The sequence below is a fragment of the Pan paniscus genome, chromosome 1 (assembly GCF_029289425.2).
Source record: "Pan paniscus chromosome 1, NHGRI_mPanPan1-v2.0_pri, whole genome shotgun sequence".
In the NCBI taxonomy this organism is placed as follows: domain Eukaryota; kingdom Metazoa; phylum Chordata; class Mammalia; order Primates; family Hominidae; genus Pan; species Pan paniscus.
The window spans coordinates 187,363,940-187,379,881 of NC_073249.2; the positions used below are offsets into that span (position 1 = coordinate 187,363,940).

A 15,942-nucleotide genomic window follows, 5' to 3' on the forward strand; every position below is an offset into this window, starting at 1 on the left:
GGCCCAGCTAATTTTTTGTATTTTTTTAGTAGAGATGGGGTTTCTTCATGTTGGTCAGGCTGGCCTTGAACTCCCGACCTCAGGTGATCCGCCTGCCTCAGCCTCCCAAAGTGCTGGGATTACAGGCGTGAGCCACCACGCACGGCTCATTATTTACTTTTTAGGCATTTCAGGCTTTTGACATATACATTTATTGTCTGTTCCAAATTAGTATATGTTCTTCTTACTAAGTGAACTAATTGAGACACTGAGAAAAGGCATGAAAGAAAATTCCCAAGTGACTATACAACACATTCTTTACTCCTGCTTCAAAACTCCTTCAGAGAAAAGTGCTAATATGCTTGCATCAAAATCAAATTATTAATAAAGCAAATTATGAACTGCTTTAAATTTCACCCTAGGAGCCCGAGATTCCCTGGAAGTCAGTCCTGGTGTGTTCCAGGGCCACTCCTAAGACCTGTCCCAGCACCTCTCCCTTCCCAAGATCTGTTATCAACAGATGTTAGGGTTTCTAGATGGCACTAATAAATTTGGCAGTTTCAATGTGGTAGTTTTTAACAAGGCAGAAAGCATGATGGGTATACACCATTTTAAACATTACATTTTACTCCCCTTTTAAACATTTGTTTTTATTTTTTAAGACAAGTCTTGCTCTGTTGCCCAGGCTGGAGTGTAGTGGCATGATCACAGCTTACCACACCTTTGATCTCCCATGCTCAAGTGATCCTTCCACCTCAGTCTCCTGAGTAGCTGGGGCTACAAGCACTTGCCACCACACCTGGCTAATTTTTTTTTTTTTGGGGGGGGGTGACAGACAGAATCATACTATGTTGCCCAGGCTGGTCTCGAACTCCTGGGCTCCAGTGATCCTCCCATGTTGGCCTCCCAAAGTGCTAGGGATACAGATGTAAGCCACCACGCCCAGTCCATTTCAACCCTTAAATGCTACACTGGTAGACCATTTCCCTAGATTCCAGGCAGCATGCTCAAGAGTGAGATGAGTCCATCCCAAACACAGGACGAGTGAACCAGGATGAGTATGCTGCCCTGCAAAGGTTCTCTGTAAACTTCAGAGCACCACACAGACATGACTCACTTGAGTAATCCATCTAGCCTGAGCTAGAGCTCAGATGTCAGAGATCCTCTGGGACTCTTTGAAATGCTATCCAAAAAGAGATCTCAAAATAGAACTCCAAATAATTATCTCCCAACAGAGAAGTCAAAGGCTAATATGATCACTGAACCCAACCAAATTCAGGATATTACAAACCTACAGCCAGAAGTGTACTCAAAATATAATTATTTCCCTTACCTCATCTTCGATTTTATCTGCATCGGTTGTTGGTCGATACGCATCCTTGTTGGGATGAAGAGCAGCCACAAATTCATAATAATCAATGTAACCATCCCCATCTCGGTCGAAAATGTCAGCCACAGCAGTCATCTCTAACTTGGTGGTGGGGAACTCTGGAGAAAAGGAATCATATTTTGAAACATTAAGAGGGGTACTTGTTTGGTTGGCAGTTATAGATTTTTTTTTTTTTGAGACAAGGTCTTGCTCTGTCGCCCAGGCTGGAGTGCAGTGGTGCAATCTCGGCTCACTGCAACTTCCGTCTCCCTGGTTCAAGTGATTCTCCTGCCTCAGCTTCCAGAGTAGCTGGGAATACAAGCGCCTGTCACCAGGCCCGGCTAATTTTTTTTGTATTTTTAGTAGAGACGAGGTTTTGCCATGTTGGCCAGGCTGGTCTTGAACTCCTGGCCTCAAGTGATCCACCCATCTTGGCCTCCCAAAGTGCTGGGATTACAGGCGTGAGCCACCACGCCTGGCCAGAAATACTTCTTAAGAGCAGAAAAATTTATGTCTTGATTTTTCCTGAAAAGTAATACATATCCACTTATAGACTCCCCTACCCCAAATGCAACGAAAAAAGGTAATATTCCCCATTTCAAATATACCAAAAGGCATAAACATAATATTACAACCACCCACAGTCCTACCACTCAACTCAAGAATATACTCATCCACTCCACAATTATTGGATATTTAGATTATTTCAGAATAGTGACAGTTTGGAATAGCATGAAGTTTTCCTATGTTTAGATTATTGTCTTAGATTCTAAACAAATTGCTATACAAAGGGAAGTGTGACTATTTATAGTAGTCACAGTGATTTACTAAAACATAGACCAAATCATATTGTTTCCCAGCTGAAAACCTCTGGTTAACCACTGTCTTTTTTTTTTTTTTTTTTTTTTTTGAGACAGAGTCTCACTCTGTTGCCCAGGCTAGAGTTCACTGGCACGATTACAGCTTACTGCAGGCCTTGACCTCCCCAGGCTCAGGTGATTCACCTCAGCCTCCCAAGTAGCTAGGACCACAAGTGTGCCACCATGCCTTTGCCACCTGCCTCCCAAAGTGCTGGAATTACAGGTGTGAACCAAGCTCCTGGCCAGCTTCAGAAAGACTGTTTAGCTAGAATATCACAGCTTCTACAAAGTGCAAGGAATCCAGGTGTGACCCGTGTTTGGAATGATGACTAGACTCACTGGATGCTAAAATGCCATCGATAAACTCCTGACGTGTTATCTTCCCATCCTGGTCCTTATCAATGCGCCGGAAGAAATCCATCACTCGAGACTTTTTGTGATTCATCCAACGCATATACTTTTTCCTCCAGACATCAAAGTCAAAGTTGGCAAATTCTTTCAACTACACAGAAATCAGAAGTGTCAATAAGATTTATTTTTTGGGCCCTCAAAAGCTGCCCAGAGCATACCCAAACTTTCAGACATTCAGTAAAGCCATGCTTCCAGGGGCCGTCAACAATGAAATCTATGTGTTTGCTTCTTTTGTGAAGGCACAATCTGGCCCTTTCACTTAAAGCCATGACTATTTACACGAGCTATGGTATAATGGAATAGCAAGAGAAACAATAACTGAATCACCATGGAAAATATGGAGCACACAGAATGAGAATGGGTGAAGCCAGCCTTGCTTTCCCTTTGGGCTTTTCAAAGGATCACTCTCTTAGATGCAAGGAAATGGATTCTAACCCAGAAGGGAGGTCCTTAGCACTCCTCGATTATGGTGTTTTGAAAGGCATTATAATCACACATAGGGCTCATATCAGGAGGCTCGTGTTTACCACTATCTTCTGAGATTTCAATGAGAAAATCTGAGTTCTGGATGGAAGCATTGGGAACCCAATGTTGTATCCAAGCATGTTTCTTTGGAATGGCACCAGAGAGCAAATTGCCCATCTGACCTCCATGTTAAATATTTGGCCTTGATGGAAAACAGCAGGCCTATGCAATGGGCAAGACAATTTTCAGCTACTTAAGTCTATGTTAATGATATACACTCAAAATGACTTAAAGAGTGCAGCAGTTTCCCCTTGGTCTTTCAAACTCCAAAGTTAGAAGGAATGGGGGAAAAAAGCACCAAGAACCCAATAAGCTTAAAAGTCAACTGACCTAAGGAAAAAATAAACAAAACACAGAACACTCACTTCCAGGCATAGCTGCTTTGATATGCACAAATAAAAAAATACAAAAGATATTAGAGGCTTGTTTTAGAAACTAGGAAGCATAGTACTATATTTTTTATACTGGGTAATGACACTTCAAAATAGAGTTGCTTCTCATGATCAAGTGAAGACTAATAACAAAATCATTAAAAATTACTCCTATTTCATAATTCTGTAGCATCTGTTTTTACATGAAAGGCTCAACAAGGGTCATTTTTGTGCTATGCTACATATATGGAGATAAATTTCCAAAGTTCTGTTCCTGATTCCCAACCACAGCAAGATGCTGAGGCAGATCAGGTCCTGGCCCTCATTATGGACTGGCTGTTTTCTTGCTTTCCACACCTAGAAGCTTTAGCCTACTCTGTCACAAATGGTTTTCTTACAAATGTGTCTTTTCTCATTCAGGGGCCTCAAAGAATGAGTACTGGCTTGGTATAGGTCTGTTTCTATTTGTGAAAAAGTAAGTTAAGACACAAGGTTCACATTAAGAGAGCCTCAGAAGGGCTGTGTTTTGATTGAAAAAAGCACTTTGTTTCAGGGAAGGCCACTCAGCAGGGCATTACCTCCTCCAGCCGATCCAAGGCATCATTCAGTTTCCTTTGCCGCTCCAGTGCTAACAGCCACACCTGCTGCCAGCGGGCAGAAAGCTGGTTGATCCGTGGGTTTTTTGCTTCAGACTGTGAAAGGATTGGCATGGGAGGAGGGGTTGGCTGACTTAGGGATTTCCCTAAAAGGAAAAATAATCACGAGATTAGAACAGCTGGTTAGTATACAAAGAGAAACAGCTGTATGTATAAACCTAGAAGATCTTTATAATAATATCCAGTCAATAACTGAGAAAAGAAATACGGGACTTGGCAATATTTAGATACGGAGGTGTACTAATTCCAAAAGTACTGATCCTCCCAGCACATACTTACCTGCTGCCTACATATCTCCAAGCAATTCTGTCCAAACCTAGTGAGCTGATGACACGTTAACTCAACTAAAAAAGCAACATATTCTGTAGGAGCTGTTGTGTTGATTAAATTAGTGCAAGCCAAATGTAAACAGCTAGGGCTGATAACCAAAACAATGGAAAGGCCACTGTTAAAAAATAAGCTTAACCACCTCGTAATTTCATACCAATCATACCAAAGAATATGGAGTACAGCTACTGTCTGTCAATGTAAGAAAAGTGAGTTTCAAAAATGAGAGATTTTGGTTCAAAACCAACACGGTTTTTGAAAATGGAATATAATTTTTTTTGACAGGCATTTGGAAAGTGCTCATCCTCAATTAGCAGGAATGAAGCATCCTAACACAGGGGGCTGGAAACATACTGCCTCCGCTGCGGGATTTCTCTATGAAAGGCGCGTGAGTAGGCTCTATGTTTTTCCTTTTGTATGTCTTGGTGACCCGGTCCACGTCAGGCTGTTTGCGAGTCATCTCCTCCATAAATGTCTGTTAAACACAAAAAATAGGAAAAAGAGTTAAATATTGTATTTTTACTCTTATGGGGGCAAAGGAAGAGCTAGGATGGGTACTTTACGGCCTGTGGTGGCAGGAAAGGCTGTGTGGAGGCTGGTGCCTGAGTTGAGTTACTGAGGGATGTAGTTTGGATATTTGTCCCCTCCAAATCTCATGTTGAAATGTGATTTCCAATGCTGGAGGTAGGGTCTAATGGGATGTGATTGAGTTATGGGGGCAAATTCCTCATGAATGGCCTTGGTGCCCTCCCCATGGTAATGAGTGAGTTCTTGCTGTTAGTTCACATGAGAGCTGGCTGTTTAAAAGGAGCCTGCTATCTCCTCCTCTTTCTCTCTCTCCCTCTCTTGCCATGTAACACGCTGGCTCCCCTTTGCCTTCCACCATGATTCTAAGCTTCCTGAAGCCCTCACCAGAAGCAGATATTGGCACCATGCTTCCCGTACAGCCTGCAGAACCGTAAGCCAAAATAAACCTATTTTCTTTATAAATTACCCAGTCTCAGGAATTCCTTTATAGCAATGCAAACGGACTGACACACTGAGCAATGAAGAAACAGTCAACAAATGGTGGGAAGGCAGTCCTGGAAGAGGGTGCAACCCAAACAGAGACAGGGATGCCTGACAGTGCTGTGACCAGGACCCCTCCACTCACTGGCTGGGCAGAGGATGCAATCAGAGGAATGGCAAGAGGCAGGGTTGGAGAGGCAGGCAGGAGACAGATCACGAAAGGCTTCAGTGTCAGGCTAAGGGTTGGCCATTTATTCTGAGAGCAACAGGGGGCAGCTGAAGGATTTCGATCCAGGTAAGAGACATGATCAGACCCATGCTTTACAGCTATCACTCTGGCTTCAGTGTAAAAGATGGAGTGATGTGGGGGTGGGGGTAAGTGTGGGATGGGGAGTGGCTAGCAGTGAGAAGACAGGTTAAGAAACCATTGCAGCAACTGAGGCAAAACATGGTGAGGGCCAGAGCCAGGGCAGGAAAGATGGAACCAAGAGGTATTTTGAAAGTGGGACTGACAAGCCCTGGTGAGTGGCTAGATGTGAGGAAAAGGAGGAACTCCAGACATCACAGGCCTCTGAATGAGGAAAGGGGGGGCAGATCTGGAAAGGACAAATGACATCAGGCAAGGGGGCAAAGATAAAGTGGAATTTTAGAACTGCTTCTAGTTTACTGTATGTCTGGACTTTAGGAGATGATGGTGCTGGAGATGAAAAAGATGCAGAAGCTTTATAGGTAATAGCTAAAGCTTTTAGACCAGATAAATCTTAGCAGTGTGAGAAGAGCATCAAGAATGAGACGTCAGGGAACAACACTGATGAATAGGCAGGGAAGAGGAACCAGCTAAAAAGGCTAAAAAGGAACGGTCAGAGAGATCAGAGGAAAACACAAAGATTAAAGGACACAGAAGTCAAAAGGGAAGTTTTGGGAAGGGATGAAGAGCCAGCTAGGTTACGTGTCAAACAAAATAAAGACTGAAAAAACTCTGTTGGATTTAGCCAGTAGAATGTGACCAGAACAGTGTCAGCCAGACCACAGGGACTTGGGGAGTGATGGGAAAAAAGGAGATGAGACAGGGAACAAGAAGCGTAGCTGAAAAAGGACGGGAACACTGGGTTGGAAGGACATGTCTGGAAGCTTTAGAGAAAAGAATAAACAGGGAGAGACTGAAGACATAGAGGAGAGAGAGGAAAACAGAAAGGAGAAGAACTGAATAGGAAGAAGATAATCTCTCAGAGAGGAGGTACATCCCACAGGAAGGACAGGTGCTCCTCGACGTACGACGAAGTTACATCCTGGCAAACCCATCGTTAAGCTGAAAATATAACACACCTAAACTATGGAACATCGTAGCTTAGCCTGGCCTACCTTAAACATGCTCAAAACACGTTAGCCTACAGTTAGGCAAAATCATCTAACTCAAAGCCTATTTTATAATAAAGTGTTGACTATCACATGTAATCAAAGTGAAAGAATGGTTGGATGGGCACTCAAAGTGCATGTTTTTTTTTTTTTTTTTTTTGAAATGGAGCCTTGCTCTGTCGCCCAGGCTGGAGTGCAATGGTGCGATCGCAGCTCACTGCAACCTCTGCCTCCCTGGTTCAAGTGATTCTCTTGCCTCAGCCGCCTGAGTAGCTGGGATTACAGGCAACCACAACCACACCCGACTAATTTTTATATTTTTAGTAGAGATAGGGTTTCACCATGTTGGCTAGGCTGGTCTCAAACTCCTCACCTCAAGCGATCTGCCCCACTTGGCCTCCCAAAGTGCTGGGATTACAGGGGTGAGCCACCGCGCCCGGTCTCTAATTGTATAGTTTCTACTGAATACGTATAACCTTTGAACCATGATAAAGTTGAGAGACTGTAAGTCAGGGACTATCTGTATAGTGAGTTCTCACTTGCTGGGGTAATTGTTTATATAAACTAAAAAGACCATATAGTCTACAGTATAACTAATCAAGATTCACGCTTGAATTCAGTATAAATGATTATGGTTAAAAATAGTATTTGCCTCTTAAGGATATATTATGAAGATGGCCCACCTGAGCTTTCCTCCATTCAGTTTAGTCTAATGTGCACCTTCACTGACCACTGGGTTCATATGAGAGAGCTTTCTGAACCAGGTATAATGGGGACCAGTGGGACCCTGGCTCAAATGATGGTCAATAAAAACAGGCTGTGGCAGGCAGACTTCTAAAAAGGCCCCCAGGATTCCCACTCCTGTATGCACACTCTATGTAATCCCCCTCCCTTGAGTGTGGGCAAATGATGGAATATTCACTCCCTTAATCACATTTCATTCTTCATTACATTTCAAGACTCCATAGAGCACCTTGGACAGTTTCTCCAGCTGGCTGTGTGGCTAAGACCTGAGGGGGCCTCTAGAAGGCAAGAGCAACTCCTAGCTGAGAGCCAGCAAGAAAGTAGAGACCTCAGTCTTACATCCACCACGATCTGGATTCTGCCAACATCCTGAGTGAGCCTAAAAGAGGACCCTGAACTCCAGATGAGACTGCAGTACTGGCTGACACCTTGATTTCTGCCTGGGGAGACTCCAGGAAGAGGACTTAGTCAACTCATGCCCAGGTATATGAAGCACAGAAACTATGAGGTAAGTAAGTATTTGTTGTTTTACGGTGCTAAGTCTGTGGTAATGTGTTAAGCAGCCATTTAAAAACATATACACAGGGCAACAGAGATGGTCTCCATGCCCAACACGGAAAACACCAGTGATCACACAGTGAGGTTAAGACACCTGATGCTCAGCGATAAGGGCTTTAACTCGGTCAATGTTCTGCGGGATTGGCTCCTGATCCCGCTGAATGAGGGTGGTCTCAGCCCACTGGATCCATGCCAGAAGTTCTTCCAGGAGCTCAGCATTAGCCACCAGTTCTGACAAGGCCGTTTCAAGACGCTGCTGGTGCTGCTTAGCCCATGTCAGGACCTGTGGAAAAAGAAGGAAACCATGGCCTCTTTCAGTCAAGCATACCCCTTTGTTTCCAAAGCCCTTTTTCATCTGATTTTCACAATGGCTTTTTATTTTATTTTTTTGGAGACAGACTCTCGCTCTGTCACCCACACTGGAGTGTAGTGGCACAATCTCGGCTCACTGCAACCTCTGCCTCCCGGGTTCAAGTGACTCTCCTGCCTCAGCCTCCCAAGTAACTGGGATTACAGACTTGTGCCACCATGCCCAGCTAATTTTTTGTATTTTAGTAGAGACGGGTTTCACCATGTTGCCCAGGCTTGTCTTGAACTTCTGAGTCAGGTAATCTGACTGCCTCAAGCCTCCCAAAGTTCTAGGATTATAGGCGTGATCCACTGCTCCCGGCCAACACAATGACTTTTTAGAGGAGAGACCACCCAAACAGTCAAGAGGCTTCACTGTTACCCCAGTGACAACTGGGATAAGAGCTGGAATAAAATATCAGCCCTCCTGAAAGAAAATCTAGTATAGTTGTTCCTTGGTATCCATGGGGGACTGGTCCCAGTACCACCTGTGGATACTAAAATCCATGCATACTCAAGGCCTATAATTGGTTTTGTGGAACCTGCAAAAGTCTGCCCTCTGCACACATGGGCTTCGCTTCCCGTGAATACTGTATTTTCTATCCATGTTTGGCTGTGAATGTGGACCCCACCAATATGGAGGGCTGACTGTATTTACTGAACAAAAACCGCACATAAGTGGACCTGTGCAGTTGAAATACACATTGTTCAAGGGTCAGCTGTACATCCTGTTAACACAGGACTTCCCAGGAAGGAGCAGACACTACACAACATGTCCACTGGAAGTCACATTAACATAGCACTATGCCAACACTACTCCTCCAGGTTGCCACACATTACCAAGAAAACAGTCTTTACTAAAATGTTAACTTAATTTTTGCTGAGTTATTCACAGTGAGTGAAAGATTCCTTACCTGGGGGAAAAATACTATACTATAGTGATAGTTTACTGGGCGTGTGCAGTCCTCCTCTGAACCAGGGACTCACCTCCTCGAAGCGAGCTCGGATGATGGTGATCCAGTGTTTGATGGTTGTGATGCAATCGGGGTGGCAGACAGCCAGGATAACTTCTCCCATGGCTACTGCTGAGTTAACGTCCACTCGCTTTTCTTCTACTTTCTTCATGAATTCCTAAACAAAAAAGATTTGAAAACAAAAACGTAAAAAGTCTACATTAGCAGCACTGTTAGTTTACACCGAGGGGGGATAAATTTCAATGTTTTCTTTTTCCTCCATGTGTTAACGCAGACCTCTAAAAGCCTGTATAGTTATTTATGGCATTTTCATTCTAAAAGATGTGGGAAGGTGAGGGGTTTACACAGGAATGACTTTCTCTGGTGGAGATGACAACAAAGAATAGGACACACAGAGGTATGCCCCCTTTTTCCCATTCGAGTTAGTGTCTCTCTTTTTTAACCCCATTTTTCATTTACTCTCATTTATATCCTATTTCATTTCATGTTGGTAAACATATTTGTATTGTAAAAATATAATTATAGTTGTAAAAACCATGATTTTAAAAAATACCCATAACAGAATATAATAACAAATCCATGATTAAAATCTGAGTGGATAAAATAAAAATTTAAAAAGGGAAACATTTCCCACCTCATTAGGACAGACTGAGACCCCAGACACTGCACCATACTCTACAGCTTAGTAAGTGGTGCTGGGGGATCAGATCAGGGCCTAAAGCTGGTAACATAAGGAAAGGCAAACAAAGGCGTATGCAGGTGAGGAGTAAAGAAGATGAAATAGTCAATATTTTTCTTAATACCATGTTTAAAAAACTTGTTACAACCAACATATATTACTTTTATAAGAATGAATGTTACTGTTTAAGGTGTCAAAAAACCCATCAGTCGCTTCCCTTTCATTCCTGCTAAACCAATGAGCTAGGGCCACTCTGGTTTTGTTCCTTTTCATGTGAGCTCTGATATTTCCAAGAAAAAGTTGCTTTCATTTAGTGGTAGGCAGCCCTCAAGGTGGTAGGTAGCATGAGGTCACCAAACCCCAAGACTGGATTACCTTATGGGTGTCAATGAGAGACTGCAGGGCCTCTGTGTCATCAGGAAGTGCTCCCCGAAAGCGAAGCGTTTGCTCTGCTTCAGAAAGCCACTCCAACAGCATGTGGACTGTGTCTCGAAACACTTCCGCCTGAAATAACCAAGCACAAAAGATTCAACCTCTCTCTGCAGCCAAGGACCTAGATACTGGGACATGCTAGGGAAAGGGTCCAGTGTTCATTCAGACATTTCATGGCCTCATCAAAACTCCACAAAGGTTATCTTTCATTTGTAGATCTTTGAAAATCAACTGAATTCATTATTTCTCAAAATGAATATTAAAGTTTTATAGAACATTCAGAATATCAATTTTCAACTCTGTTATACTTATTTCAAGACTGACTGGAACAGATTCTAGTAAAAGAAAAACCAAATAAACCCACTCAGATCTATCCCTTGGGTTGGGACAGCAAATATCCCTTACCTGTTTTAAGGCCTGCTCAAGCCGGCTTTGTTTGGAAACAGAGAGTTTACAGACAGTGTCCCAGCGAGTGCTCAGTTCCTGGAGCTGCCCTTTTACCCAAGTGGTGTCATCTCGACTATTCTCAATCAGCTCCCGGCCTGACCGCTTCAGGACCTGAACGGTTCCTGTTCGCTTTCCTAGTTCCTTCTGGAAAACCTAGAAAAGAAAATAGGAGAATTTGTTTGTTCAAGGAATGTTTTGAGTCCAAGAAACCACTGGGAAATAATAATTTTCTTGGTAGGTTCTAATCATGTGTCTTTTATGCATAGAGGGAGGCAGAGCAATGCATAAGAAAAAACAACCAGGCCGGGCGCAGTGGCTCATGCCTGTAATCCCAGCATTTTGGGAAGCCGAGATGAGAGGATTGCTTGAGCCCAGGAGTTCAAGACCAGTCTGGGCAACATGGTGAGACCCAATCTCAAGAGGAAAAAAAGAAAAAAGAAAGAAAAAAACAACCAGAAAATGTGGCTCTAAATGCTAGCTCAGGCATTTAGGAGATACATAATTTTGAAAAGTTGCTTAAGGCCCAGTTTCTTCATCTGTAAAATGGTAACCATTATACTAACGTTTCCAGAATTATGGGAAATAAAAACATCTGCTGTGCACATAATAAGAATCTGTTGTAATTTCAAGGTAAAGTTAAATGCTTGTGCTGAAACAGGAGGATATTACATAATTCAACATGACAGATAGAGATTATGTTAAATACTGGCGTGCCTGGTGTTAGGATTGTTAGGTTCAGAAGTGGTTTAAAAAAAAATCACTCATTTCCATTTTAGGAGTCAGTGGAAATGGATATCTTATGGGTTTCCGTTGGAATTTAAATCCATTTTGTGACTCAACTGAGAGAAACAAACAGGAAGAGGCGCAACCTTGAAGTGAAGTTTACACATTGCCAAATCTGAATCAAACCAATTTTGGTAAATTCTTTGTGACTAATGCAGAATCTCAGCAACAGTTTGTTTAAACACACAAAGCAACTGTCAGGCTCTCTTTCTCCCCTAGAAAGAAGGGCAGAGGCAGTCATATGTAGAAGACCCTAGGCAGTCATATACAGAAGACCCACTGCACTCCAATGTAGCCCAGACCTCACCCCTACCTTGTGTGCATCCATGAGGTTCATGACGAGGTCAAGGTCCCCGTGCACGGGCTGGTCCTCAGCCAGCTGTGGCTCCACCTTGTATAACCAGTCAACCAATGCCTGCAAAGCATCCATGAACTGACCCGAAAAGAGCAGGGCTTCCTCCAACTTGTGCTGCCTGAGAAATGCACACAAACGCTACCATTTTTAGGGATTCCTTTTACAAATGGCCCACAATTCTGCCTCGCTGAAAGGGAATATTGCTTGAACCCTATATAGAGAGTGACTTCTATGTTAGAACAGTTAGAAATAGAGTAAAGGCCAGGCGCGGTGGCTCATGCCTGTAATCCCAGCACTTTGGGAGGCCGAGGTGGGCAGATCACAAGGTCAGGAGATCGAGACCATCCTGGCTACCACGGTGAAACCCTGTCTCTACTAAAAATACAAAAAATTAGCCGGGCATGGTGGTGGGTGCCTGTAGTTCCAGCTACTCGGGAAGCTGAGGCAGGAGAATGGTGCGAACCCGGGAGGCAGAGCTTGCAGTGAGCCGAGATTGCGCCACTGCACTCCAGCCTGGGAGACAGAGCGAGACTCCATCTCAAAAAAAAAAAAAAGAAATAGAGTAAAAAGTGACTGAGAGATGGTGAGACATTTTAAATCAAACCACCCTCTAGAATGGATTAAGGGTAGCACAGGGGACAGGTAGAGATACCCTTTAGGCATCTTATAGCCCAGTGACACACAGGCACACCCTAACAACCCAAGGTCTGTGTTAATCACCTCATATACCACTCTAAGTAAAAGATGATAGTTTTGGTAGTGATCTGGAATCAGTTCAACTCCTAGCTCTGTATCAGTTGTGTGACCCTAGGCTGTTTCTTCATCTCCTTGAACCTCAGTCACCTCATAAAAAAAAAAAAATTGGAGTACAGGCCAAGTGTGTTGGCTCACACTTGCAATCCCAGCACTCTGGGAGGCCAAGGTGGGAGGATCACTTGAGGTCAGGAGTTACAGAACAGCCTGGACAACAGCAAGACCTTGTCTCTACTCAAATAAAAAACAATGGCTGGGCGTGGTGGCTGACACCTGTAATCCCAGCACTTTGGGACGCCGAGGCAGGTGGATCATGAGGTCAGGAGTTCCAGACCAGCCTGGCCAATATGGTGAAACCCCGTCTCTAATAAAAATATTAAAAAAAATTAGCTGGGCATGGTGGTGTGCACCTGTAGTCCCAGCTACTCGGGAGGCTGAGGAAGAAGAATTGCTTGAACCGGGGAGATGGAGGTTGCAGTGACCCGAGACAGTGCCACTGCACTCCAGCCTGGACGACAGAGGGAGATTCCATCTCAAAAACAAAAACAAAAAACATTAACCAGGTATGGTGGCACATGCCTATAGTCTGAGCTACTCGAGAGGCTGAGGTGGGAGGATCCCTTGAGCCCAGGAGTTGGAGGCTGCAGTAAGTTCTGCACTCCAGCCTGGGCCAGAGAGCTAGACCCTGTCTCAACATGACAAAAAAAAAAAATGCCAGGCGCGGTGGCTCACGCCTGTAATCCCAGCACTTTGGGAGGCTGAGGCGGGTGGATCACGAGGTCAGGAAATTGAGACCATCCTGGCTAACACAGGGAAATCCCTTCTCTACTAAAAATACAAAAAACTAGCCAGGCGTGGTGGCGGGTGCCTGTAGTCCCAGCTACTCGGGAGGCTGAGGCAGGAGAATGGCGTGAACCTGGGAGGCGGAGCTTGCAGTGAGCCGAGATCGCGCCACTGCACTCCAGCCTGGGTGACAGAGTGAGACTCCGTCTCAAACAAACAAACAAAAAAAAGTACAAATAGGGTAGCAATATTGTAATATTTAGCATGGCATAGTGGGTACAAATAGATAAAAGTACAACTTTTAGAACCAAACTGCCATGGTTTAAACCTCAGCTCTGCCAATAGGGTAGCTGAGTGACCTTAGGGGAGCTAAGAACCTCTTTATGGTCATTTTCTCATCTGTAAAATGGAATAAAAATGGTACTGACCTCAGTGGTTATGAGGATTAAATGATTATCAGCTACTGTTTGGTACATATTCAGTACTAATTGCCCAGCAAAGGTCAGGTATCATTATGGTTAAATGAGGTAATGCATGTAGAGGCTTTGGAGTGTCCAAGAGCAGTCAATAAGACAGCTGTTGGTATTACAAATTGATGATTTACAAATACTTTTGAGTTACTGATCTATTATTGTTGGTTTGATTTTATAGGCCTCTCTTTAATACAATAAGGTTCAAGTTTAAAATGAGAATTTTTACACATTTTATTTAAATTATAACAGTCTTTGAACTAACTGGTGGTGTTAAGATGGTACAAAACCTCTTACTGATGCATTAGCTTTATCACCATTTTATAGAATCTGGTAAGAACCTCTTGCTTTTGGGATCCCGGTTAGACCCCTGAAGGGGACATTCATGCTCACCGCTCCACAGACTTGCCACAAACAGTATCCCATTTGTCTCTGACTTCTCCTAGGAAATTGTCAAGTTTCTGAGTATCTTCGGGAAGCAAAGTCTTTTCTTTCAGTGCTCTGCCAGTTCTAATTGTGGTATCATACACAGGCTGCTTGCCACCAAGAGTCTTCTGAAACTCCTATGTTTCCAGAAAGAAAAGAAAAAAGTGTTAAAAGTCAGACGACATCTTGATTTGGAACAAAAGAATTTGAGTTTTCAGGCTAGAAACCAAATAAAGTATGAATATCACCACTTTTTTTGAACTAAAATTAACCATAGCTTATCCTTAAGAAATTTATAATTTTTTGTTTATACCATATATAGAAGTGCCTGACAATTTGTGAAAGCCTACAGTTTTAACTAGTTACTCCCATAACTACTTTGCTTAAACTGTTATTTAAATGAGCAAATATCATGATTAGACCATCTAGATATAAAATGGAACCCTGGCTTCATCATTTTGACTTTTAAACATTAACCAATTGGTTTTCTTTTTACTAGCTCTGATTTTTATTTTTGGCAAGATACAAGCTTTAGCGAATACTATGGCTCGGGACCTAACAGCAATTAACTGCTTTACCTTATGCTTAGAAAGCTGAAGTTTAATTTTGTCTGGGTCATTGGATATCTCTAGTTCTGAGTCCAGGTGACTCTCTGCATCTTCTAGCCAGTCAATCAGTTTTTTCCAAGCTTCATGGAACTAAAATTACATAAGAAATAAGTTAACAGGAATGAATATACACACTATACAGCACGTTTGAGAATCATCCCAGAGACTCAATACATGCAGCCCAAGATTCTTCAGTGAATTAGTATCTTTCTTCCCCAACTTACTTGTTTTGCCCGCTTCCTGGCATCATCTAGTGATCGCCCTCTTTCAATAGATCGCTGGACAACCTTCTCCCATCGAGACTGCACGCTCACCAACAAATTCTTGATCAGAACAACATCCTGCTTTTGGCTAAGGAACTTTAATTGATTCCCAGTTTGATCCAGCTCAATGATCTGGTCTCGATGAGCATTTACTTCATTAGCAAAAACCTGAGGGAACAATAGTGCTCTTTTTTAGCTTAAGATAAGATAAAGGGGCATTTCTTTCAATTAGTGCTTCCAAAAAGAATGCAGCATCATAATATCATACTTACCTTGTGCTCTTCTATCTGGGAAAGGACAGTATTTAGAATCAGGCTTGGTGGAGAAGCGATGTTTAAACTCTGCTCTGCTAGAGTGAGCCAGTTGATAAATTCTTGTAGGGAATTCTGGAATTCTGTTGCCAAGTTGAGGGCCTCTTCCAGCTTTGACTGAATTTCAAGTAAAACACACACACACA

General features: G+C 43.1%; 1 protein-coding gene across 35 annotated transcripts in view; it reads right to left on the minus strand.

Annotated features, from left to right (window-relative positions):
• MACF1 (microtubule actin crosslinking factor 1) overlaps positions 1-15,942 on the minus strand; it is a 402,950-nt gene that overhangs the window by 23,571 nt on the left and 363,437 nt on the right. For 22 of the 35 annotated variants that reach the window (XM_055095114.2, XM_055095086.2, XM_055095084.2 and 19 more), the window contains 14 exons: positions 15,758-15,913; positions 15,447-15,653; positions 15,193-15,312; positions 14,582-14,751; positions 12,141-12,300; positions 11,003-11,197; positions 10,541-10,669; positions 9,500-9,643; positions 8,259-8,447; positions 4,853-4,973; positions 4,094-4,257; positions 3,510-3,524; positions 2,548-2,710; positions 1,313-1,467 (listed from right to left, as the gene is read on the minus strand). In XM_055095114.2, the coding sequence (XP_054951089.2) occupies positions 1,313-1,467; positions 2,548-2,710; positions 3,510-3,524; positions 4,094-4,257; positions 4,853-4,973; positions 8,259-8,447; positions 9,500-9,643; positions 10,541-10,669; positions 11,003-11,197; positions 12,141-12,300; positions 14,582-14,751; positions 15,193-15,312; positions 15,447-15,653; positions 15,758-15,913 (2,088 nt within the window). The remainder of the gene's footprint in view (positions 1-1,312; positions 1,468-2,547; positions 2,711-3,509; positions 3,525-4,093; positions 4,258-4,852; positions 4,974-8,258; positions 8,448-9,499; positions 9,644-10,540; positions 10,670-11,002; positions 11,198-12,140; positions 12,301-14,581; positions 14,752-15,192; positions 15,313-15,446; positions 15,654-15,757; positions 15,914-15,942) is intronic. The other 13 variants (XM_063608610.1, XM_063608606.1, XM_063608578.1 and 10 more) reach the window with 1 other exon arrangement.